Source organism: Zootoca vivipara, chromosome 3 (assembly GCF_965207765.1).
Source record: "Zootoca vivipara chromosome 3, rZooViv2.hap1.1, whole genome shotgun sequence".
NCBI lineage: Eukaryota > Metazoa > Chordata > Lepidosauria > Squamata > Lacertidae > Zootoca > Zootoca vivipara.
In genome coordinates this window covers 39632264-39656483 of record NC_142586.1, presented here as the reverse complement: position 1 = coordinate 39656483, position 24220 = coordinate 39632264, and the positions used below count along the sequence as shown (strand labels likewise).

General features: G+C 42.3%; 1 protein-coding gene across 1 annotated transcript in view; it reads left to right on the top strand.

The window, feature by feature from the left end:
- The first annotated feature begins 5788 nt into the window (after positions 1 to 5788).
- SNX14 (sorting nexin 14) overlaps positions 5789 to 24220 on the top strand; it is a 33341-nt gene continuing 14909 nt past the window's right edge. Inside the window, exons 1-15 of the mRNA XM_088665957.1 lie at positions 5789 to 6250; positions 8056 to 8176; positions 9571 to 9647; positions 9730 to 9808; positions 11385 to 11428; positions 12395 to 12482; positions 12935 to 13019; positions 14927 to 15083; positions 15845 to 15920; positions 19925 to 19969; positions 20054 to 20134; positions 20270 to 20384; positions 22004 to 22159; positions 22514 to 22638; positions 23646 to 23704. Coding sequence (XP_088522083.1) covers positions 6111 to 6250; positions 8056 to 8176; positions 9571 to 9647; positions 9730 to 9808; positions 11385 to 11428; positions 12395 to 12482; positions 12935 to 13019; positions 14927 to 15083; positions 15845 to 15920; positions 19925 to 19969; positions 20054 to 20134; positions 20270 to 20384; positions 22004 to 22159; positions 22514 to 22638; positions 23646 to 23704 — 1448 coding nt within the window. The 5' untranslated portion in view covers positions 5789 to 6110. The remainder of the gene's footprint in view (positions 6251 to 8055; positions 8177 to 9570; positions 9648 to 9729; positions 9809 to 11384; positions 11429 to 12394; positions 12483 to 12934; positions 13020 to 14926; positions 15084 to 15844; positions 15921 to 19924; positions 19970 to 20053; positions 20135 to 20269; positions 20385 to 22003; positions 22160 to 22513; positions 22639 to 23645; positions 23705 to 24220) is intronic.

Sequence of the window (24220 nt, the reverse complement as noted above, 5' to 3'; positions counted from 1 at the left end):
CATTGGTGCAGTTTTTTTAGCATTATAATGAAAAAGCGACAGTAAAATGCATGTGGAAACTTGTATTGTGAAAAACGATACTTTAAAAAGAAATGTTAACATTGAAAGTTTTAAAACAATATGTAAAGGGAATAAGCTTTCACAATTAGAAACTAAAGGTGCTGAATCATGATTTTAGATTATCTTTGATTGGTCACTTTAGGTGTTGATTTTACAGACTACATCAAGTTTTAGTGAAGTTATTGGGACGTGATGCTTATATGGAATATCATACATTATATTAGCATGGTAACACAGATTTACTGTTATGTTGTAGCAGAACTTCTGGTGGTATTCAGTTCTGTGCTAACTTATACTAATGAGTACTTATGTTCCAGAACTGACGAAGATAGTTTATGCTAGTTATTACTACAACTTAATTTTTCTCTTTAAGATACAGACTATTTCCCATGAACTTGTGTTGATATAATTATTCCCAGTTTTGCATAGAATGCCATTCAGCGCAAGTAAAGCTGATAGCAATATTTCTGGTGAGGGCTGGAGAAAATTAAGTAGGGATATGTACATTTGATCATAGCTGCCAAGTTTTCCCTTTTCTCGCGAGGAAGCCTATTCAGCATAATGGAAAATCCCTTTAAAAAAACTTGGCAGCTATGTTTGATGGACTTTTTTATAGAAAGTAACTTGAGCTGACAACTAGTTCAGTTGCTGAAAAGAGAAGAGAAAAGAAATGCCTTAAAGGCATTGTGAAATTCCCTTTTGTATATAAACAAAGATGATTCTTTTGGAAAGCTTCAAAAAGCTTTTCTGTATATTTTACATTCCCTGTACATATGCTTCTCATATTCAGTTATGTTATATGAAGTAGATTGAAGGGGTAGTTGTAAACATTTCATATTACCATACAAGCTAAACACACACGTGTCTTGAAAACAAAAATGTGAATCTTGTACAAATTGAATAGTAATATGTCCATAATATGTTAAGTAACCTTTGATCGAGTAAAGAGATTGCATGGGCTGTTTGCAGAAATGTGAAGCTTCTCTAACTTTGCAATTCTGAAACTGACCCAACAGGGGTCTTCTACACTGGCTTTGTTCTGAAATTAGAGGATAAAAGCTGAAGGTGACTGGCTGGATGCTGCAGTCTTCATCTTGCACAGAAACTTGTGACTGCTAAAACAGGGGTCTTTGCCAGTGACCCGAGTACAACTGTGCTGCCACTTAGTGTGCCAATAAAACTACTCATTTTTGTAGCCATTATATCACTGGATGAAAGCCCCTTCCCAACAAAACTTTAAGATAAAAGGAGGGTTCTGCTTTCTGAAAATATTACATGTTTGGAAATATCTGAAAAGATGTAGTAAAGGAAGTACTGAACTATTAAGAATTGTTGGAACACAGCATTCCTTTTGGGACAATGCTCAACTTAAATGAAATGAAATAGCTTCATTATATATAAAGAGGCATGTTATCCTAATATTTAAATAAGAGAATTGCCTGAAGATGGTGGCACGATTCTCTGCTGTTCTGGATGCGTGGCTCAGGCAATGGATTACAGGTAAGCAAGTACACGAGGCTTGATTCAAAGCTGCTTATTCCTCCAGAACAGATGGGATGGGCAGACTGCAGGGGGAGTTTGCAAAAATTGCCTCCTCTATTTATGGATGCCTCCCACTGGAGCAATACTTCTAGGAGGAACAATTGGATTCCTCCCTTTGTTTGGTGACGCCTCTGCTGGATTTGAGCCTCTTCTGCAAATGGAAGTATATGTGTGTATTGTGTCCTGGTTTCCCCTTACAGCCTTTCACAGTGCCTCACACTATTCTTGAGAAGTCCCTCAATCCCAGAAACTGTTTTTAAGGAAGAGGAAGCTCAGGCCAAAGAGTACAATGTTCTAGAAGCAGAAGTCTGGATCTGATCATTTAAAAAGTATGCAAAATATACAAATCATAGAACATGATACATATTATAAGATTCATGCAAAACTCAATCAGAACAATTTACATAAAGAAAATATAAAATGTGCAAAAAAATCAACTATAAATTCCTCAAAAAAGTAGGACAAAGCAGTAGTATGCTGTTTTGGATAGCAATCTAAAGGGAATTTCCCCCAATTACTAATGGGGTAGATTACCAACCCTAAATTGCATCCTGGTACTACATTCTAGCAGTAGCCAACCTAGCAGTTCGAAAGCATGTAAAAGTGCAAGTAGATAAATAGCTACAGTGGGAAGGTAAAACGGCGTTTCCGTGCGTTGCTCTGGTTCGCCAGAAGCGGCTTTGTCATGCTGGCCACATGACCCGGAAGCTGTACGCTGGCTCCCTTGGCCAATAATGCGAGATGAACGCCGCAACCCCAGAATCTGTCACAACTGGACCTAATGGTCGGGTCCCTTTTCCTTTACTACATTCTTTAAATAACAATAGAACCACTCTAGTCCGCTGCTGCCTCCCCCTCAGCTGTAGGGCGGCTGAGAGGGAAGCTGTGGGCAGACGCAAGCCCCATGCTGCCTATTGGAGAAGCGTGGAGCCTGCAGGTGCTAGAGCCACCACGTCACTCCCATGAGAGATGTGGCTTGGGCACACTGCAGGTCAGGTCCCACAGTAAGTGCTGCCCCCAGGCTGTGGTGCCTATTGCGCCCTGCCCCCCCCCCCAGCTATTCCTCTTCCCTAGGATCTGGTAGAGAATAGTCTGCAATTTCTTTATATTTCAGTTCTCTCCAAATTTGGTGTCTCCAAACTTGTTAATAAAAATATTAATGTTTGCCTTTTTTTCATATTAAATAATAAACTGGGAAAGAAAGCAAGTGCATAAGCAGCTATTATAGCAAGAAGAAACAAATGTAAAATGAGGCATGAATAAAACTTGCAGTTTGAGTGGCGATATGAGTTGAGTGAAAGGAAAAAGTTAAAGGTGAGTAAAAATAACAGATGTGTAGGTGAGAAGGGATAAATGTGAAAAGACCTCCAGAGCTTCTGGATCAGCAAACTGAGGGGAGGCTGCCACAATAGCATAGCTGCCAAGTTTTCCCTTTTATCGTGAGGAAGCCTATTCAACATAATGGAAAATCCCTTAAAAAAGGGATAACTTGGCAGCTATGCAATAGCCCAGGCATCCCCAAACTTCGGCCCTCCAGATGTTTTGGACTACAATTCCCATCATCCCTGACCATTGGTCCTCTTAGCTAGGGATCATGGGAGTTGTAGGCCAAAACATCTGGAGGGCCGCAGTTTGGGGATGCCTGCAATAGCCTGTACTTAGGTCTGTACTTAACTTGCAGAAAGCTGAGCTGTGGAGCTCCTTGCCACAAGGAAAATGCTGTGACCAAGAATTTAGATATTTACAAAGTTGGATTTAATAACTTTTAAAAATTATGTCTGATTGCCATCTGATTATCTCAAATGCTGCCAACATTTTGTGATTAGCTCGGCTCACCACTATTCCGTGATTGCTGGGCCTTAGCAATTAGTCATTGCAGGTGGGGCCTGGGAGTATAACATTTGAGAACCTCTGTTCTAGAACATTTTTCACATCTACACCATTACTATTCTTGAAATGCTAGTTTTTTATAGTTTCATTTTGTTGAAATGATTATTTTAAATTCAAATGGAGTCTCAGATTCTCACAGCTAAATAACATTTAAGGGCTACACTTTGTGTCTAATGTACGGGTTCTAAAATTCTATAACAGCATAGTCTGGAGAACTTGCAGCTATAACTGCCATATCACAAACTCAACACCAGCATTGCTGACGTTATTGGGATTATACATGAGAATTTTTTAGGTGCACAGAGACCATGCTTGTTATATTTAAAGTCAAATGTAGATTAATTTGTTCAAGAATTTAACACTGATCCTGGGTAAAGTGCTTAAATGAAATGAAAACATCTGCACGAGATACTACAGGAATGAAGGAGACAAATTGGCAAGGTGAGCTTAGCTCTTGTAGTGCTTTATTAAATCTGATAAGTAGAAGATGGATGTTTGCCTAATATTTAATACCAGATCTTCAGAATGGGCTTGTATTGTAATGGTAAAAGATAAAGGTAAAAGGACCCCTGACCATTCGGTCCAGTCGTGACCGACTCTGGGGTTGTGCGCTCATCTCGCATTATTGGCCGAGGGAGCTGGCGTATAGCTTCCAGGTCATGTGGCCAGCATGACAAAGCCGCTTCTGGCAAACCAGAGCAGCGCACGGAAACGCCATTTACCTTCCCGCTATAGCGCTTCCTATTTATCTACTTGCATTTTGACGTGCTTTCGAACTGCTAGGTTGGCAGGAGCTGGGACCAAGCATGGGAGCTCACCCCGTCACAGGGATTCGAACCGCCGACCTTCTGATCAGCAAGCCCTAGGCTCAGTGGTTTAACCACAGCGCCACCTGGGTCCCTATTGTAATGGGGTTGTAATGGTAGATAAGACTAATTTATTGCTGTCTAGCAGGAACGACAAGTAAAAAGTGTTCCAGCTGTTGGAGTTGGTCTTCACTGAATAGCAAGTATTTATGCTAGGCCTACTGCTCAAATGGTGTAAGCAGAGCGGTAATTTGGAGATGCTGCTAAGCAGTAGTGCATAGAGTTTATATATACCTCTGATTTCAGAAGGGATTGCTTTTGATTCATTCATAGGTATCAACTAATTTGTAGTCAGTTATAGAATGGGACTTGTGTGATCATTGGAAATGAGAAAAATCGTGCCCCTTCCCCCCCACCGCTAGGGGAAATGGCTAATGAAGAAGCAGCTACGGTACTTAAAATCCCCATCAATTCTATGCCATCTAGCATTTGCAGTGTGCCTTTTCAGTCATACAACATAGTCTTCCGGGGTGGGGAGGGGCCTTATGTAAAAGTTTTGTGGACATGTCCTTCCTGTTGTTCCGACGATGTGGATGGCTGTTTTAACTGTTATGTCAGTCGACCCTTTCCAATTGTCATTTCAAGCAACGTGGACAAGGCTACCCTTAGCAAAAAGGGGTGGGCCAGGGAAAGGCGGCCGTATCATGCCAATTGCCGGGGAGGGGGGGGGGTTGTCCCAAACCTGATTTGATCCAGGTGGTAAGACTCCAGTTCCCATCAGTCGCAGTAAGGATGGCTGTGGTTAATAGTGATGGCAGTTGTAACCGGGAAGTGTGAGGGCGGCGCCTGGTTGGAGTAAGTTGCTCAGCTGGTGCCATTATTAGAGGGTGTTATTTATCCCACCATTTTCTACAAGGAGCTGGAGTACATGTGAATCATTACCCTACTTAGGTTAGTCGAGGAGGCTTATTTGTCCTTTACAGCCTTCGCTGTAAAGGACAGTAACATGCATCTGACAACAGGCTAGGTCACAACAAGCATTGACGTTATATAGATGTCGGCACCTCCGTTCCTGAAGGTACCGGAGCATCCTTGGCTGGTTTTTTATTATTTGTCCTTAAAGGGTGCAGCAAGGATGCGAACTGGCTCTTCCTTTGTGGCCAAGGCTGCTTGTTCGGACGCTGCGCCGGCTATTTAATAGCACACAAGACCTATGGAAATCATAGCTGCCAAGTTTTCCCTTTTCTCGCGAGGAAGCCTATTCAGCATAATGGAAAATCCCTTAAAAAAGGGATAACTTGGCAGCTATGATGGAAATGTGGGCTGCATATCCTTGTTAGAGTTGGCGAATGTTTCCTTACTTCCCCCGATCCCGGCTTTCGTTGTGCCGCCATTTTGAGCGCTTTTACTTCCTCTACAAAATTGGAAGTCTGCAGGAATGGGCGGAAGTGCTTCAGCGGTTCCGCTTCTTTCCCCCGCCCTTTTCCGTTACCCACGGAATAGGGTGTCAAGGCGGGCAGAGGGTTGCGCTTTTCAGGGGAGAGACCGAGGGGAACCAAAATGAAAAAAGCGCTTCGGGGAGCCGCTCGGCGCCAACTTCCTGCCTGAGACACATGGCAACATTGGCCCGCCTCTTTTGCGCGTAGAAAACACCGCGGGGGGGGGAGTCACGTGAGAGAAAGCGGGGTGGGGAAATAGGCAGGTCACGTGAGAGAAAGCGGAAGTCGGGAGCGCCGAGTCCCGGGTGTTTTCTTGACAGCGGGGGCCGCAGGTGCAGCCGGGGTCGCGTGCTCCGCCACGGCCCCCTCCGCGATGAGGCGGGTGCGCGCGGCCGGGGAGAAGCTGTGCCGGCGCGTGCGCGGCGTGGAGGCGCTGCGCGAGACGTGCCGTCAGTACCCGCTCTCTTGCTGCCTCCTCCTAGGGCTCAGTGCGGCGACGCTCCTGCTCAGCCGGTAATGGGGAAGGGGGAAGCGAAGCGGGTTCCGCACTGGGGGTGCTCCCCGTCACGGAAGCGCACGAGCCTGCTCCCGGGAGGCGCTTCAGGTCGAAATGTATTTGCACCAGTCAACTAAAGCGCACCCCTTTTGAGGGAGTGCAAGGTGTAGCCGGAAGAACGGCTGTGGAAGGGGCGTGATAAACCCTTTTTAGTAAACTGCTCGGGTTCTATGTTTTAAGAGTAAATGTAGGACACAAAACTCAATAAGCAGAAAGGAGGGCTATCTTTAAGTTACGTTAACCTCCGTTCGCCTCCCCTCGCTTAAGTGAAATTGCACGTGTGGGGATTGTTTTTACCAACCACTACCCCCACCTGTTTTCACAAGAACACTTTTCTTTGCTGCAGCCTCTCCTTTCTCCGTGTCAAGGAGAGGCCCAGTGTATCTGTCACCCTCCTGTAACACCATCAAAATACTGCTTGTGAGCAAAGAACATTGTGTGTGAATTTGCACCATTCGGGGGCTGAGTCTAGAATAATTACTTCGAATCATAGAGCTGTCGAGTTGGAAGGGATAGTGAGGGTCATATATAGTCTGACTCTGCGATGCAGAAATCTTTTGCCCAATGTAGGGCTCAAACCTACAAAAGCTGAGTCTCATTCTCTACAGACTAAGCCAGTGATGGCGAACCTATGACACGCGTGTCAGACGTGACACGCAGAGCCCTCACTGCTGGCACGTGCCCCATCAGCCCATTCGTGCTGTTGTTGTTGTTGTCCCCCCCCCCCATTTGTTCTCCTCCTACAGCTTGTCTCCGCTGTTAAAACCTGGAACCTTTTTGTTGTTGTTGTTGTTGCTGCTGGTAGCCAGAGATTGGTTTTTTAACACTTTCTGTGCTGTTTTTTTCTGGCGCTTTGGCAGACTATGATTGGGTCTGTGTGCTTTTTCTGCGCTTTGGCAGACTATGTCGGTGCTGCGTGTTAGTTCCAGCGAAGATATTATTTGTCATTTATTTCTGTTCTCTTCCCCCCACAAAAGCGCAGCAGCTTTGAGGCACCCCCCCCACAAAAGCAAAGCAACTTTTGCACCCCCCCAAAAAAACCTCCAAAACTTTGGTCAGCAGCTCTCCCCCAAAAAGCTCAACAACTATGGGCACTTTGGGATAAATAAGGGTTTTTTGGTTTGGTTTGGTTAAATAATTAGTTTTTGGTTTATTAAATACAGTTATATATTACAATTATATGTTTTTGTTATTTAAACTATACATATCGTGAAATTGTGGTTTTTTTCTCGAAGTGACACACCACCCGAGTTATGCGCTCGGTTTTTTGGTGAATTTTGACACACCAAGCTCAAAAGGTTGCCCATCACTGGACTAAGCTATCCCAACTGTTAATGATGGTCTCTTTGCAGCAATGACTCTGATATTTTGGAGGAGTACCCGTATCTCTTTAACATTTATGACTTTAGATACTGCACAGTCACTTACTGCATTATGCTCATTCCCATTCAGGCTCCTAAGTCTTGGCACTTTTAGGTTAGGCACTGAAGTAAGCAAACAGTTTCTTCACCATTTAGCACAAGTGTGAAGAATTTGTGGTTGGTCAGGAATGATGAGAGTTGTAGCCCATTGGTCAAGTTGATTGGGGTTGATGGAAATCAGAGTCCAACAGCATCTGATATGATTGTCTTGATAGCTCTGTACATTTCTGTTATAGTATATGTAGTGTTGAATATGGTTTCCAAAGTTCGTAGTAGAAACATAACCAGATATACATTTTTGTGCTGCTTTGTAGATTGTAATTTTTCTCTTTATTTTTGAGGTATCTTCACATTCTCATGACCTTCTGGTCATTTGTGGCGGGAGTTGTCACATTCTATTGTTCCTTAGGACCAGATTCCCTCTTACCCAATATCCTATTTACAATAAAACATAAAACCAAGGTAACGTATAACTTCATTAGTATGCTTTGATACCTCGTATGGAAGAAACTACTGAATACTGCTTTTATCATTGTCGGAGCACTAGGTTTATGCAAATTTAACTGAAACATTAGTTAATGATCAAGAACTACTTTTAGTTGATGCTGCTGCAAGTTTACAGCATTTTTGTTTATTAAATACTGCATTTGGCCCACTTCAATATCTCAAAAAGTACCTATGTTGAGCCTTGGGTAATATACAAATTTAGATTCAATTAGTTAAAAGGCTGACGTTTAATGAAATTATTTGATGCCATTTATTTTACGGAAAAAGATAGAAATATTTGTAGATTGTATGGAACATATGCCTCATCAAAATGTATTTGCAAAAGGCATACATGCTTATTTTGAAGAGATGGAGGGTCTGTGCATGTACAAATATTTCTAAATGATGCTGTGTACAGTTTCAAGGGAAAGCTGGGTTTACTTTTTCAGTGTCAAAACCCAGCTGGGGGTGAGAGAATAGTTTTCATGGGTGGGGGCGGGAAGGAAAGTACCAATTGAAGAAAAGGTTGGGATACTGTAGGGGGTGGCATGAAGTTCCAAGTGTGAGAGGATTCTTAGGCGCACTTTTCCTCCTCACCACCAGCCAAGGTTTGGCATCACTGATACTTCTGCCATAAATGAAAAGACTGTCCTGGTATGAAGCTGCTGGTGAGAAGGGGAAAGAGCCTGTAGAGCCTTCATCTCACTCCTTTTTCACCCCAACTGAGGTTTGGCATTGGTGCCTTTCGCCCCTTTGCTTTAGACAGATTCATAGGTAGAAGAGGTAGTGGAAGAAATCCAATGCTGCTGTCCACTTGTGGAATGGCATTTGATTTAGTGGAAGTGTCAGCTTATGTAACAGAGGGAGAGGCAATTTTTGTCATTTCCCCCTCCCTCTCCCTCTGCAGTCACCTATGTCCCTCTCAGATCAGTTCTGGAGGGTTGGAGGACCTTCCGGAACAGTATGGAAGGTGTGGTGCCATGTTGGAAGGAGGAATTGGGGGGGGGGGGGACTTCTCTTCCATTTGGTAGGTGCTTCAGCTGGACCAAGCATTGTTCCACAAGTTGGACAGCAGCAAGATAAGATTGTGGGAAGGAGCAGGAAGGTGAAAGTAGAATGAGTTTAGGAGAGTAGCCTGATTTCAAGACATTTGAGATGTGCTGTGGTGTGAATATTTGCTTAAGTTACAAGTCTTGTTTTTTTGGGGTGGGGGGGGGATGCAGACTGTTTCAGTATTTATTTCTGTGTTTTATTGTTCTGTCAACATTTCTGCTTACGTGATTAGTTTCATTGCCAAATCATTAAACATGGCCAATGCCTAATTATATCCTTAGGATTATGAGTAATGGAACACTTGTTTGTTTTCTTAGCAATTAGAACTGCAAGAACTATATCCTCAAGGTTACACCTGTACAGTATGTAGTAGCGTCAAATGTAATAGGCACAGGTAAGTGAAAAATAGCATTTTAATTTTCTTTTTTGTACCTTGAGGAATGGACCACTGCTTAACAATCTCCTTTATTCTATAGGCCTACATTTCTGCTACAAAAGTATCAGCCATGGCTGAACTTGAAAGTTCCTTCTAAAGTTGATGCATCCCTCTCAGAGGTAACGGTTTAACATCACCAGGTGTAGAAATCTCATTAAATAAATAAATAAATCACTATCATCCTTGCTTTATATACCAGAATTTTGCATTTGCCCTGTTTGTAAGAATTAGTAAATGATGGGTGGATCCAACATAACGCTAAGCGAATGTTCAGCCGGTGCAAGGATTTCTGCTTGTGCAATAGAATGTCCTCTCCGTCCAAAATCTGTTCCAGATTTGTGCATGGGAGTGAGGAGGAGAGGAGGGGAAAGGTCCTGTTTTGCATAAATGGAAATTCTTCTTCTGACAGGATGGATTCATTCAATACCACCTGCAAAGATCTTGCCCCTAAAATGTGGAGCCCACCCTTGGTGGGTCAGCTGGTGTCTAACATCCAGGGCTGCCAACAAGCTTGCAAAGTATACTGCCATCACGCCTTATCTAGTCTGGGCAAGGAGACTCCCATACCTTACTGGACACCCCTAAGATTCCAGAGAAGCAAAAGCTTAAAAAACCAAGAGCTATACGCTCTCTGAGCCTTAGGTTAGTCGATTACTCAGTAGCAAGTAATTAGGAACCGGATTCAGTACCAAGGCTTGCATCCAATCTGAAATAAGATAGCTCTATTAAAAAAGAAGAAGAAGAAGAAAATGGAATAAAAATAACTGCATGTAAGGGGGACCAAAGTGCAGTTGATCGCTATATTTAGGTAATATAAATCAGACTAAAATAACAAAGGTAATTCTGAATCCTATACATACCACAAAACAGTGATTCAGAAACGAAAATCCATAGCATAGCAAATATGATCTCCCAGATAAAAAAGTCAAGGAAGCCAAAAAGAGACTAAATGGAAATTAAATGGAGAAAAGAGAAAAGGGAGCAACGGCTAGCCTAACAGTAAAAATTATAGCAACTGAGGTAGAGTGCCCCAAACCAATCAGAAGACTTAACACCTAGAACCTTCAGGCTCTTTAGTGTACGTGCTTTTCATAGCTGAAACCAGTTCCTAATTATCAGGCCTCAGCCCTGACCTTGAAACCTAGGAGCAGCATAGATGCTTCAACTCTATAAGATCACTCCAATTACTTGAGAGTAACTCCCAGATTTCTACGTATAGGCCTAAGCAAGTAAACCATTCCGTTAATACTGTCCTATGAAGATTTATGAAAAATGAGCACTTTTATCAGTTTTTTAAATTATTGATTGTAAAAATAAATAAATAAGGAGCACTGTGTAACAGGGTGATTTTCTTTCTGTCACTGCATCAGTGGGAAAGGGAATATTTTTGGCTTGTTGCCACTCACATTGCTGATAGTAAACAGACCAGTTGATTCTTGAAGAAATGCACGCCTACAACTCCGCCACCTGTCTACCAACATTTTTGGGCATACAAAAACCTGAACACTGAATCCCCAGTCCTGTACTCCACATTGCTTTTTAAATGCTTCTGGGGCTGAAGATTCATGCAGTATATGCAGCCCCCTTTGTTGCTGAAATGCTTCTGCCAATGGCATGCCATCCCTTTAAGTCGCCTCTTTTACTGGGAATATTTTAACACATTATTTAATTTTTCACTGTGATTTTTATCCGCAGGTGTTTGAGCTTGTGCTGGAAAACTTTGTTTATCCTTGGTACAGGTAAGATTCCTTCAATGAATCTTTAGTCAGTGGTTTTTTTAAAATAGCCTTATATCCATCCACACATAGAAGTCACAAAGGATGGCATATAAGACAATTCATTCGGCAAATCCTGTTCTTACGTTGCAAATTCTTTACCTGTGGACGGTAAAAGTTCCTTGGATCAATATTGTCTTTTAAAGCTTTGCCTCATTAAGACAGCAGAGGGAGCTGAAATACCATTTTGTCTTCAAATAAGAGCGCTTTGAGGATTTTGTTCACTGATAAGGCTTAAAGTATATGAAACACAAAGGGTTGACCTTTTAGCCTCATTATATATAATTACCGTATTTTTCCATGCATAACACGCCCCATCTTTTTGGGGACTCCAAATAGAGAAAATGGGGGGAGATTGCCCGCGTGTATAAGACGTCCCCCCACTTTTTAGCATTAATTTTAAATTAAAAAACCTAGTCTTATACACAGAAAAATATGGTATACTGTATATAATTATTTAAGCCACTAAATGTAGTTTTTATTTATATTTTATTGAAGTGATTTCAATTAAAAGAATTAAACTGATAAAGAAAAAGAACAACAAATGGATTTCAAAATACTTAGAAATTAAAAGCTCGCTTTGATTGTCTGGTGAGCATGAAAATTTGGGAGTATAGTTTGGGAATCTGTGAAATGCTGTTCAGTGTATCGTTTCTAGTAGATAGTGTCTGGAGCCACATTAACCTAATTATTTATTTCACTGCTTGATTGTAAAAACAAAAACAAAAAACCCTGCCGCTCCAAATGGTTTACAAAAAAAAAATCAAGAAAAAATAGCAGGCATAATTTTAAAAAATACAAAGGTTAAAATACTAAAAGAGAGTGAAATCAACTTTATAAGCATCCTATGAAATAACTAAACAGGAACATAGATGAGTGTATTTGCTTATCAATAATGATGCACAGTGCTTTTTTAAAAAATTTTTGCAGGGAAATAACTGATGATGAATCATCTGTGGATGAATTAAGAGTAACACTGAGATTTTTTGCATCTGCAGTAATACGACGAATATACAAGGTAACAGCGCTATGGTGTTGAATCGAAAGTAAATCATTTTCAGTTGGGCTTTTTAGAAGATGGTAGTAAATGATTACTTGGGAAACACTCATCTGTTTTATACCAGTCCAATGCTTGCAGTACTTTTCAAAAAATCCTGGGAATTGTATCTTAGGTTGATTGGGAATTTATGTTCCCAGCCCCCTCTCAGATTTACTTGAGAGTTTTCTGGAGTGAGGCAGTGACTTTTAAATAAGTTTGTGTACTTACAGTCCTTTATGCTGGGATGCTTTGACTGAATTAAGCTCTTGCATCTAATTTACAATTAAAACAAGAACCTTCAATACTTGTCTTGTTTCCTGACGCTATTTAAATTATGCAGCTTGAATGTTGCTATATAAGCAAATGCACTTTGTTGTCATCTTTTTATTAATAATAAGGGAAAACGATTTCCTCTTCTACTTCTCATTCAGGTGGATATTCCAACGGTTATTACAAGGAAAATGCTGAAGGCAGCTATGAAGCATATAGAAGTAATAGCCAAAGCCAGTCATAAAGGTAGCATTGACAGTACCATGCATTTAAATGGTTGTTAGCCTCGCAAAACCCCATTGTTATATTTATGAAATGGTTGTTATCTCTTCAGAGTGCTTTCCTAGATAAAAACCCATGGCCACATTTTTTATATACCCCATCACATTATATTGACTGGGACAAAAAAGTGCCCTTGTCGCAAAAAAATAATAAGAAATAATCAGATATGCTGAATATCTTTTGTCTCAAGTGATGTTTGTTGGCCAATGGATTGTTTTTGTTCAATTGGCTTACAACTGTTCTGTCTGTGTTATCATCGGCTGTTTTTTGGTAATGGCGCCTGTTAGTAATGTAATTGTTGCAATCTGTCATTTTCTACATTTTATTCCCATCTGACCTCACTGTTTAAAATCATTTCTGCCACTACCCCCTCCAACATGTATATCTGTAAATCAGAATATAACTTCATACTTTTGATAAAGTGGTCAGTAGTCCATGAAAGCTTATCCCGTAATAAATACGTTAGTCTTTAAGGTGCCACAAAACTCTGGTTTTTATGTGCTGCCAGAGAATTATCATGGCTACCTTTCTGGAAATGGTAAGTGACTGAAATATTGGGAGACAATAGAGTATCTTGTGTCTGTAAATTCTGTAATGACATATGGTGTGGATTTTACCCAAATTGATTGAATTCTTCTTTCATCAACAAACTAATAAGCTTTACTGCAGTGTATCTTGGCGTAAGTTAAATGTTCCATGCCCAAATCTATATTTGTGGCATCAGAAGAAAGTGTGCGTCATAGTACTGAAACGTCCAGAGCCAGATAACACAACTTTTTACATGAGATTAATATTTGTTTTGAGTAGTATATATTAGCCCTTCCCTTTTTGGTTATATAGATTATCCAGCAACTGTCTCAAAAAAGAAAAAAGAAAATCTGCTACGGTCAGGAATAAACTGAGTTGCTGGTAAAATGCTTGGGGAAACTTTGGCAGCTTCCCGTGCTATTTCTGAGTATTCCCCACCCCATCGCAGCTGGACACAGGCATATGGAAATTGGAGCAAATTCTGAGCACATCTCCTTTTGATGAGAAATCATGGGTGTTTCTTGCCGAAATATCTCCACCTTTAATGTGGATCATTGGCCAACTGTGTCTTTTGTCTTGAGACTGCAAAGTTCTTTGTACTTACGGAATTTGTATGACATCACATAACATAAAGTTCTCTGAATCACTTAGAATAAGTAAACTAAGTAAAAACATTTGAAGTACAAAGTGAAACAGAACTCTCTGACTCTCCCCAGTCAGATTTGAAAACAAGCCCAGATTACCCAAGTTTTTAAAAAAGAGATGGGTTAGCACAAGGTGCTTCACTTGGCGCTGAAAAGTTCACATACATGGCTCAGTTGGTTAGAGCATGTTGCTGATAACACCAAGGTTGCAGGTTCGATCCTTGTATGGGACAGTTGCACATTCCTGCATTGCAGGGGTTTGGACTAGTCACAAGATGATGCTGAAGGCCGCTTGCAACTCTACTGTTCTGTTATTCTTTGGCTCCATGTGACCATGACACCACTACTGAAAAGGCCATTTCCCTTATGGAAAGGCAGCTTGGTCATATGCTGCTTCAGACTTTAAAGGTTAAAACTAGCACATTCAATTGGGCCTGGAAAGGGTCTGGCAGCCACTGTAGCTTGAAGCCCTGTTAATGACCACATTCCATTTCCAGACTGTTTTTGCTGTACACGGAACACATTGCAATAGTCTGACTGAGCAGCTATATCAATATCTCTAGAACTGCCGCCTGTCACTCTTCATAGCTGCTGTTCACAGCTGAACTGTGTTGTAAAGTAAAATATGAAGAATTGTTACGTAAAGCTATTCTATATAAATTTTACATAAGTCTTGCTGAATTTCCTTTTTCCCTGCAGTGAAAAATGCCGAATATTTACAGCAAGCTGCTTTAGAAGAATATGGACCAGAGCTCCATGTGGCTTTGAGAAGTAGAAGAGATGAACTTCATTATTTAAGGAAACTTACAGAACTTCTTTTCTCCTTCCTTTTACCTCCAAAGGCAACAGACTGTGGGTATGCCATGAACTTAGGATACTGATGTATTTGCATTCCTTACTTTTTTGTTGTGTGGTTACGCACAGTAGAGTTCAAAAACAAATCTTGTAATCTCAGAAAATCTTACTTTGCTCCCAGGACTTTTCCAGTCTTGTGCAACTACACACCTGGCTAGGGTCAACACTTGGCGGTGTTCATGAAAAACCAGTTGTATGGGAGTGGGTTCAGTATATCCTGTGCTTGGTTGTGATTCTTCTCAAAGGCTTCAGTTGCAGTCTCTAATTACAGTAGTAGGTTTTCCTTCCACACAGATCTCTGTTGTACAGAACTGCTCCTCTTCTGTCTGCTGCAAAGCTTAATGGCAACATCACCAAAGGGCCATATTCTTCAGCTATTTTGCACCCTTAGTGGTAGTGATCAGTATACATTCCAAGTGCTTCAAATTGGCTTTGGTCTGCAAGACAGAAAGACCAGAGCAGTGTGCTGTGAGCAGCAGTGTGAGGAATTCTTGCATATTTTGTAAAATAGAAAGTGATTTTTCCAACAGTTTAGACCAGGCATCCCCAAACTTTGGCCCTCCAGATGTTTTGGACTTCAATTCCCATCATCATACTTGACCACTGGTCCTGTTAGCTAGGGATCATGGGAGTTGTAGGCCAAATCATCTGGAGGGTCGCAGTTTGGGGATGCCTGGTTTAGACTGAGTACTTTATGAAAGCTCCATTGTGATGAGAGAAAAAGCAGAAATGTATAAAAATAGGCTCTTTTATTCCTTTCAGATCGTTCACCATACTTATAAGAGAAATCCTTTCAGGTTCTGTTTTCCTTCCCACCATGGACTTCTTAGCTGATCCGGTGAGTTTTGAGAAGTTCACTTAGCCCTGTTCTCATTTTTCAACGAAATGCTATAGTTGGGCTTCTATAAGAATGAATTGTTGTATTGGTTTTCTTTTTATTATTGCATTTGCCTCAGACCTTTTCTCCAAGCTCAAGGTGCTACTGTACATGGTCCTCCTGTTCCTCATTTTATCCCTCATAACAACCCTGTGAGGTAGGTCAGGCTGAGGGACTGGGACTTCCTTAAGGTCACCCAGTGAGCTTCATGGCTGAGTTGGGATTTGAAACCTTGTCTCCCAGGTCCTAGCCTGACACTCTGATCCTTGTTTGCAAGCTTTTATTCATTTTATGTTCTAAGTGGCTTTAGTTTTTTTATTATTATTAAAGAAAATTGGGATATAAATTATTGAGATAAAGGGATGCTGTAGGAAAAGCCTCTGCAACATTATCACTTGAACTAGGCATTCTCAGGTCTTCATTTGTAACAGCTACAGTTGTTGAATATATAAGATTTATCATTGTTCCAGCAATCATTTGATTGTATTCTCACTAAATACATTTTTTAGTTTTTTTGTTTTATTTTTTGATGGCAGGTTTCAGTCTGCGAACGTGCGCATGCATTCATAAACAACTAGCTCATTACGATCTGAGCCAAAATCCTTTTACAGTTGTGGCTTGGCTTGCACATCATCTTGGCTCATTTTGAGCCGTCGCTGCTCCTTTTCCCTTTTCTGGAAACATACCTTCCAGCGGCAGTGAAGGGGGAAAGCAGGCTGCACAAACTGGAGGACTGCTCTCCAGTCCTTTGTTAGGTCTTAAATCCTTTAACCGATACAAACTTCTCAGTGCATAATAATAAGTTCCCAGGGCCTGGAAATTCTAGCAAACTGTGGTTTTGTTGGCAGAGTCTGATAAGCTGGTAGGTTGTTGAAAGACGTGAAGATTGAAGCCACCAGTCAGGTTGCTTTGGATGTGTTTCAGCATGCGCAATCCAAGGATGTGGCTGAGGCTGCTTGGAACATCTGGTGCCACCACCTATGCACTAAATCATTGTCTTTTCTGGCTACTACAGGTTGCTAGGACCCAACGTGCTATCTGAACCATGTAGTGAGTCATGCTTCTCTCAGGGAAGGGATCGTGCCTGCTACCTGCCCATGTCCTTTGTTTTAAAAGATCAAATCTAGATCCAGTGGTCCTTGATAACTACTGCCTGGTGCCTAATGTTCCATTTTTAAGCAAGGTCTGCAGTGGGTGGTGCTACTGCAGTTCCAAGCAGCCTTGGATGATATTGATTAGGGAGCCATTCAAGTCTGGCTTTCAGCCTAGTTATGTGATGGAAGCAGCCTTGGCCACCTTGGTGGATGACTCACTCTGGGGAATGGATGGGGGATTGTAGCCTTGTTGGTTCTCCTGGGCCTCTCCGTGACCTTTGATACCATTGACTATGGTCCATGTGACCCAACAACTAGTGGGAGCTGGTGAGCCAATCAGCTAGTCACAGAAGGATAGACTCATAGAATTGTAGAGTTGGAAGGGACCTCGTGGGTCATCTAGTCCAACCCCCTGCAATGCACGTATCTCAGCTGAAGCATCCATGGCAGGTGTGGCCATCAAACCCATGCATAAAAACGTCCAGTGAAAGTTGAGTCCACCACCTTCCACCATCGAACAGCTTACTATCAGAAAGCTCTTCCTGATGTTTAGTCGGAATCTCCTTTCTTGTAACTTGGAATTTGTTGGGTCGTGTCCTAGCCACTGGAGAAGGAGAAAACGAGCTTGCTTCCTCTTCCACAAGTATGTGTGTAAGAGAGTGGAATTTAAGTGAAGTGCTGACAGCTATAATTTTATTGAGTATAAACAAATGGAGTTTTAGTTTTGGTCTCATCCTCACTCAGTTCACCTGAATGACCACAGTTTCGTGCTGCTGTAAAGCCACTATTATTATTATTATTATACAGTGGCTCTTGTCCTTTCTGGTAGGGCACGCCCAATTGCTGGTGCTAGGGGACTTCTGTTTCACTCTTGGCCTTTGGCCTGGGAAATTGCTGGAGGAAGTAGAGGTTTGAACTGCAGCGCCATTAACATGCAAATGTCATTTTGCCCTCATTTCCACCTCTTAGTTCTGCGGAGGCTGTGGAGCGTATGAGCTGGCAGTCTCACTCTTGAGGTGGCTGCCTTGCGTCATCACTCATTAAGACCACAGCATAGAAACAGACCCTTAGTCAAAGGGAAAGAAATATAATATATGTCAGTCATAGTTTACATCTTAGGATCAAAGGGGGGGGTGTTGTTTTTTATTCAGTGCCATCTATGTGCTTGGTGCTTCCTGAAGAACAGGTATGGAAGTTCCCTGCCCTAAAACAGATGCAGAGAAACTACATAGGAAGGCAGTGTCACAGAGCTTTCTTCACAAACACCCTCTGAGGGTGACCCACACAGCTCCAACTTTTTGGTAGTATTGCCACCACTCTTCTGAGAAGCCTCTTAACCCGGGAATTGGGAAACTACCTCCATAATCTCTCTCCAGTCATCGCTGGAAGGCAGAGCCAGCCCATCCTCTCCTGATTCCCTGCCTGCCCAAACCTTGGAGCGTGTTCAGATCAGCTTAGCTCATAAGCTGTAGTGATCTCAAGCAACCAGCCAACCTCCAGTATTACAAAACAATGATCTCTTTCTTTAAAAGAAATAATGAAAAAGCAAGGGGGAGGAAGGAGAGCAGAGTGCAAGACAAATCAAAACGCAACATCTAGCTCGCTCGCTTGAGCAAGCTATTAGGTTTAACTGAAATGCCTGGAATAAACATGGATCTGCAAGTGTTCTGATGAGGACCAAATCTAGTAAAAACAAGCCCTCGCCTATATCTTGGGTGGGCAAGGGGTTGGTGGGGGAGCCTAACCAATGCAGAAGGGTCCCTACAGCAGCAGGAGGCAGGGCACCTTTAGAGATGGGTGCTTTGAGAAGAGTAGGAAGTATAAATTGGAAAGATCTCTAGGGCTCCCATCGACAGACCTGGCTAAAGAGAAAATGCTAATGTATTGTGGCAGGTGTGCACATTCCTGAAACATGCCATTCCAGTCTTTGGTCTAAGGAAAATTGTGGATGGATAGACAGGTTAGTGCAGATCAACATGACGGGCTTTTGTGTGTGTGATGGGAACATGGTAGAAAGGGAAAGAAGATGTGGTTATTTCAGTTGCCACGTGTTTTGGATTGTGTGCAGTAAGGCTTCCTGGAAAAGAGGAGTTTTGAATACTGGCTTAAGGTGGTCAGATAGTGGCAGTTTAGGGCTTAAGGGGCAACAAGGGAAGATGGGCAGAGTCTTTTCGGGAAATAGGAGACAATTGGATAGATGGCAGTGGTAGAGCTGGATGAGCAAATGTCACAGGAAGGGGTGCATCAGTAAAAGAGAACAGAGAGATAAGGGCTGGCAAGGTAATTGGGATTACCGAAGGTGAGCACAAGAAAACTTGCAGGATCTCAATCTAGGCCTGGGCTACTGCCAAATCTCTATAAAGAGGGAGCCTGATGTTTTTCTTAGAGCTGTTTTTTTTCCTGTGAGAAGAAATAGCCTCCACCAGCAGAAAAAAAAACCAACGTGTTTGAAACAGCAGTTTCAGGGAGCGGTTCGCCTCCTTCCTGTCCATTCTGTGCTTTAAATCCCTCCCGCAGGATTCCACAGATGCCAAGTTTTGTCAGGCTGTATCTCATCTCGTTTCAGCTTCAGATCTCTCTAGTGTTCTTAATGTTTTGATCTGAATTCAAGTTTCTGTGTCCAGAAGGATGAGCAGATGTGCTTGCGGCTCGTATCTTACAAGCATGTGTCTGATACCTCTTCCCACTGGCTGTGCTTTGACTCTTTATAGAGTGTGACTAAAGACAGGGGGTGGTTTTTCGGAAATGGCAAGCAATATGGCCATTTTGGTTCCACGTTAGGAGGGGTGCAGTACTGCAACGTCTTCATGCAGGTGTGGCCCTTTGGTCCCCCAACTGTTGTGTGTAAAATCTTTTTAAAAATCTTTTTAGGATACTGTGAACCACTTGCTACTTATCTTCATTGACGACAGCCCAGTGAGTACTGACAAAATGTGAATACAATTTTTCTGCTTCTGAAATCCCATGGTCTTGCTCAGTTGACTTGCTCTTCTCCTGCAGCCCGAAAAAGCAACAGAACCTGCTTCTGCTTTGGTACCCTTCCTGCAAAAGTTTGCAGAGCCCAGAAGCAAGAAGCCCTCTGTAAGCATGAAACAAAATGTAAACTTTAAATTCTGTGCATGTTTACATTTGTTGTTGCTGCTGCTGCTGCTGTTGTTTTCGTTATTGAACTCAAATAAGGAAATTTTAATTTATTTATTTTTACTTTTTATTCAGGTCTTACAATTAGAGCTGAAAGAAATTAAAAACCAGCAGGATCTTTTCTTTCTCTTTATGAACTTTTTGAAAAAAGAAGGAGCGGTGCATGTATTGCAGTTCTGCTTGGATGTAGGTACGATACCCAATAAATTCCTACTGCACCTGTATTAAATAGCCATTATTGTAAGTAGTATGACTTAACTAGCTGAAAGTTCCCGGCGATGCTCAATACAGTCATACCTTGAGTTACAGTCGCTTCAGGTTGCATCTTTTCAGGTTGCGTCCCACGCCGAACCAGGAAGTACCGGAACGGGTTACTTCCGGGTTTCGGTGCATACGCAGAAGCGCTAAATTGCACTTTGCGCAGAAGTGCCGAATCGCAGCCCACGTGGGTTGTGAACGCTGCTGGTTGCGAACGTCCCTCCTGCACGGATCACGTTCGCAACCCGAGCATCCACTGTACAGGTGAAACTCAAAAAATTAGAATATCGTCAAAAAGTTCATTTATTTCAGTAATTCAACTTAAAAGGTGAAACCAATATAGGAGATAGACTCATGACATGCAAAGTGAGATATGTCAAGCCTTTATTTGTTGTAATTGTGATGATTATGGCGTACAGCTGAAGAAAACCCAAATTCACAATCTCAGAAAATTACAATAGTCTTGAATTTAAGTTGAATTACTGAACTAAGTGAACTTTTCGACGATACTCTGTTTTTTCGAGTTTCACTTGTAATTCTAATACACACAAAAAAATACTGAGAATTATAAATGTCTAATGTAATTCATTAATTTCTAGTGCTCTGTACAGCCACCCCAGCCCTAGGCTGACCTCAATAAATCTAAACCCGAATCAATTCAGGGTGGGGTTGATGTTTAATTGGGACATTTCAACTACATCTGCAGTTGGGAGGGGCATCTGCTGCAGAGAGCAGGGAGGTTCCATTCTTCTGGGTGCTGTTTCACCATGGCAAAGCAAGGCAAACCCGTGCAGTCAGCAAGATTGCACCTTTGGCAGGTGGCTCCTACACTGCTGTATCACATGCTCAACTGTCTTGCCAGACCTGCTTTCCCTCCCCTCACTGCCATCCCACCCCCATGTAATTCCCACCCCAACGTGTCCCAGCTCACTGCAGTTCAGACGACCCCACTCCTCTCTGCCACCGACTGCCACCTTTTCCCACTCACCACAATTGCATTATGGGACGTGGCCGACTGAGCTGGACTCATCTCACTTGCCATTTGATCCCCAAACCAACTCTTGCATCAGCACCACCGTGGTGATGATAAGCGATGGTTGGAGAATGGCCAGCCCCAGCACAGGGACAGTAGCTAGTTTTTTTTTTCACACACACACACACACCCCACCATGCCTCACTTTCCTGCCTTTGGGACCTTTGTGGTCTTGGCCCATACCCTTTTCAGTGGTTTGCTTCCTCGGTGTGTTCCCTTCAGATAACATGCCAGCAAAGCAGACCCCTGCAGCTAGCAGGATTGTACCCTCTGCTCACTGGCTCAGATTGACTGTGATGCATACCCCTTCCCCTGCTGGGAACAGGCACTCAGAGTCCAAGCGCAGTGCAGAGCTGTTTGAAAGCCGCCTGCATTTTGCGGAGGCTGCTTGGCTCTCCCTTTTCCTGCCTGTAACTTGCTCCCTGACAGCCGCAGGTCGCTCCAGGGTTTTGCTTTGAAGGGAATATTTGCAATATTCAGAAATAATGCCCTTTTTTCTCATTTTCTTCCACCAACAGAGGAACTTAACGACAAAATTTTGCAGCCAGAATTGTCGGATTCTGAAAAGATGTCCCTTCACGAAGAAGTACAGAAAATCTACAAAACCTACTGTTTGGATGAAAGCATTGACAAAATTAGATTCGATCCTTTCATTGTGGAAGAGATACAAAGTAGTAAGTGAGACTGGGTGAAAGAAGTGGCCCCCTTTGGTAGTTGATTCTGCACCTGCAATTATTTTCTCCCTTACGTTGCCAGTTTCCACAGGATAATAGAAATGTTGGGCCAGATTGTACAGTACCAGTGTAGTCAAAGCACATGGCTTGATCAAACTTGGTGGCCTTGACATTCCCACCCCTACATGTCTCTTCTTGACTACCAAAATAGCTGCTCTTGTCAATCTCCCAATATCAAGAGAGCAGAATTTGGTGATTTAGGCCCTCCATGAGAATATTTAATCCTCCTATTACTGTGCATTTTTATGCTGCTGATATTTTGCACATCAACATTCTCCGCATTTTCACCTGTAGTTGCTGAAGGTCCCTATGATGAAGTTGTGAAGTTGCAAAGGATGCGATGCCTTTTTGAAGCCTATGAACATGTTTTCTCTCTCTTAGAGAGCGTATTTACACCTAGATTCTGTCACAGTGGTGAGGTAAGCCCAAAGATGAGAGAAAGCTCATATTTATTTGGTCAGATGTATTTCAAAAGCAGAAATGCAATACAGTGGCTTTAGTACTTGCCCATTTGTTTTTAGTTAAGATGGTTTCCATTATTACAGAGTTTTGGTCTCTGAAATAGGTTTAGCTCAAAGGTGCTAGCTATTCTCCATGGGCAGAATTCTAACATGGAGTGATAATGCTCTATTTTAAAAAATAGACCTCTGAATATAGACCTTCCAGTTGCCTCAACTGTGTAGGTGGGTGAGGAGGAAGAGCGGAGGAAGAGAAATACTTGACCCAAGCCCTTTACCCTTGCAGAAAATTGTGTGGGGAGAGAGTGAGGGTACAGCCTGTGCAAACCCCTTCTCCTGACTTGCAAAACTCCATTGGAAAAGAACTAGCACCACACTTCCTGCAGAGGGCAGCGATGAGGTGTTAAGCCTTGCCTGCTGAGGCAGGGACAAGGAGAGAGAAAGTGTTCTTGTCAATGTGAATAACTGGGGAAACGCTCAATAGAATGCCATGGATATTGTTCCCCATTCATGATTTTCTCTCCCCCCCCCAGATTATATTAACACCTTGAGACAAAATAAGGAGTGTCATGAAATGACACTTCTGCTGATTAAGAGCAGGTTACAGAAATCCTTTAGATCAGTAGTTCCCAGTTGGTGGTCCGTGGACCTCAGGGGTCTGCGTAACCCACGGAAGGGAGTCCATGGCACCATTCACTTAACAAAAAACTACCATAGAGATATCAACATTTTCAAACGCAAGGGGTCCATGGCTTGGCTTTTGGAAAACCAGGTGTCAGCAGTACTTAGCTAATTGGGAACCACTGTTTTAGATCCTAGTAATACAGTTAATTTCAAATTTAATGGTATCAAAATATGTCTTTTTATTTTGAAGTATTTCTGACAAATGAATCGTCTGCTTTTCTTATGGAAAATATAATTATGAAATGATATGCTTAGCCATTTTTAACTTTCTTTTCCTGGCTTAGTTTTTCAGGCATCTCTTAAAAGTAGATGAATCTCCAACACGCAATTCTAAATCAAACAAGTAGGTTTATTATACTTGCATGTTTTGAAAGCCTTTTTGTTGTTTTTGAAACAATAAGATTGTCAGATGTATTCGGCTTTTATTATACTTTGTTTCAATACAGACTCGAGGGAACTGAGCATGTTATGTTAAATAATCATTGAAATGGACTGTCGTACATTGACCGCAGTACCTTCCCTGTCTTTGGCACGCTCTAGTGAAGCACTACAGCTCCATGGTAGAGCATCATGGGTTTGCATGCAAAGGGTTCCCTAGTTTGATTCCTGGCACTCCAGGTCGGGCTGGGAGAGATCTCTTTCTGAAACCCTGGAGAGCTGCTGCCAGGCACTGTAGACCAGGCATCCCCAAACTCTGCCCTCCAGCTGTTTTGGGACTACAACTCCCATCACCCCTAGCTAACAGGACCAGTGGTGAGGGATGATGGGAATTTTAGTCCCCAAACAGCTGGAGGGCCAAGTGTGGGGATGCCAGCTGTAGACAGCACCCAGTTAGATGGTCCCAGTTGTCAGACTCACG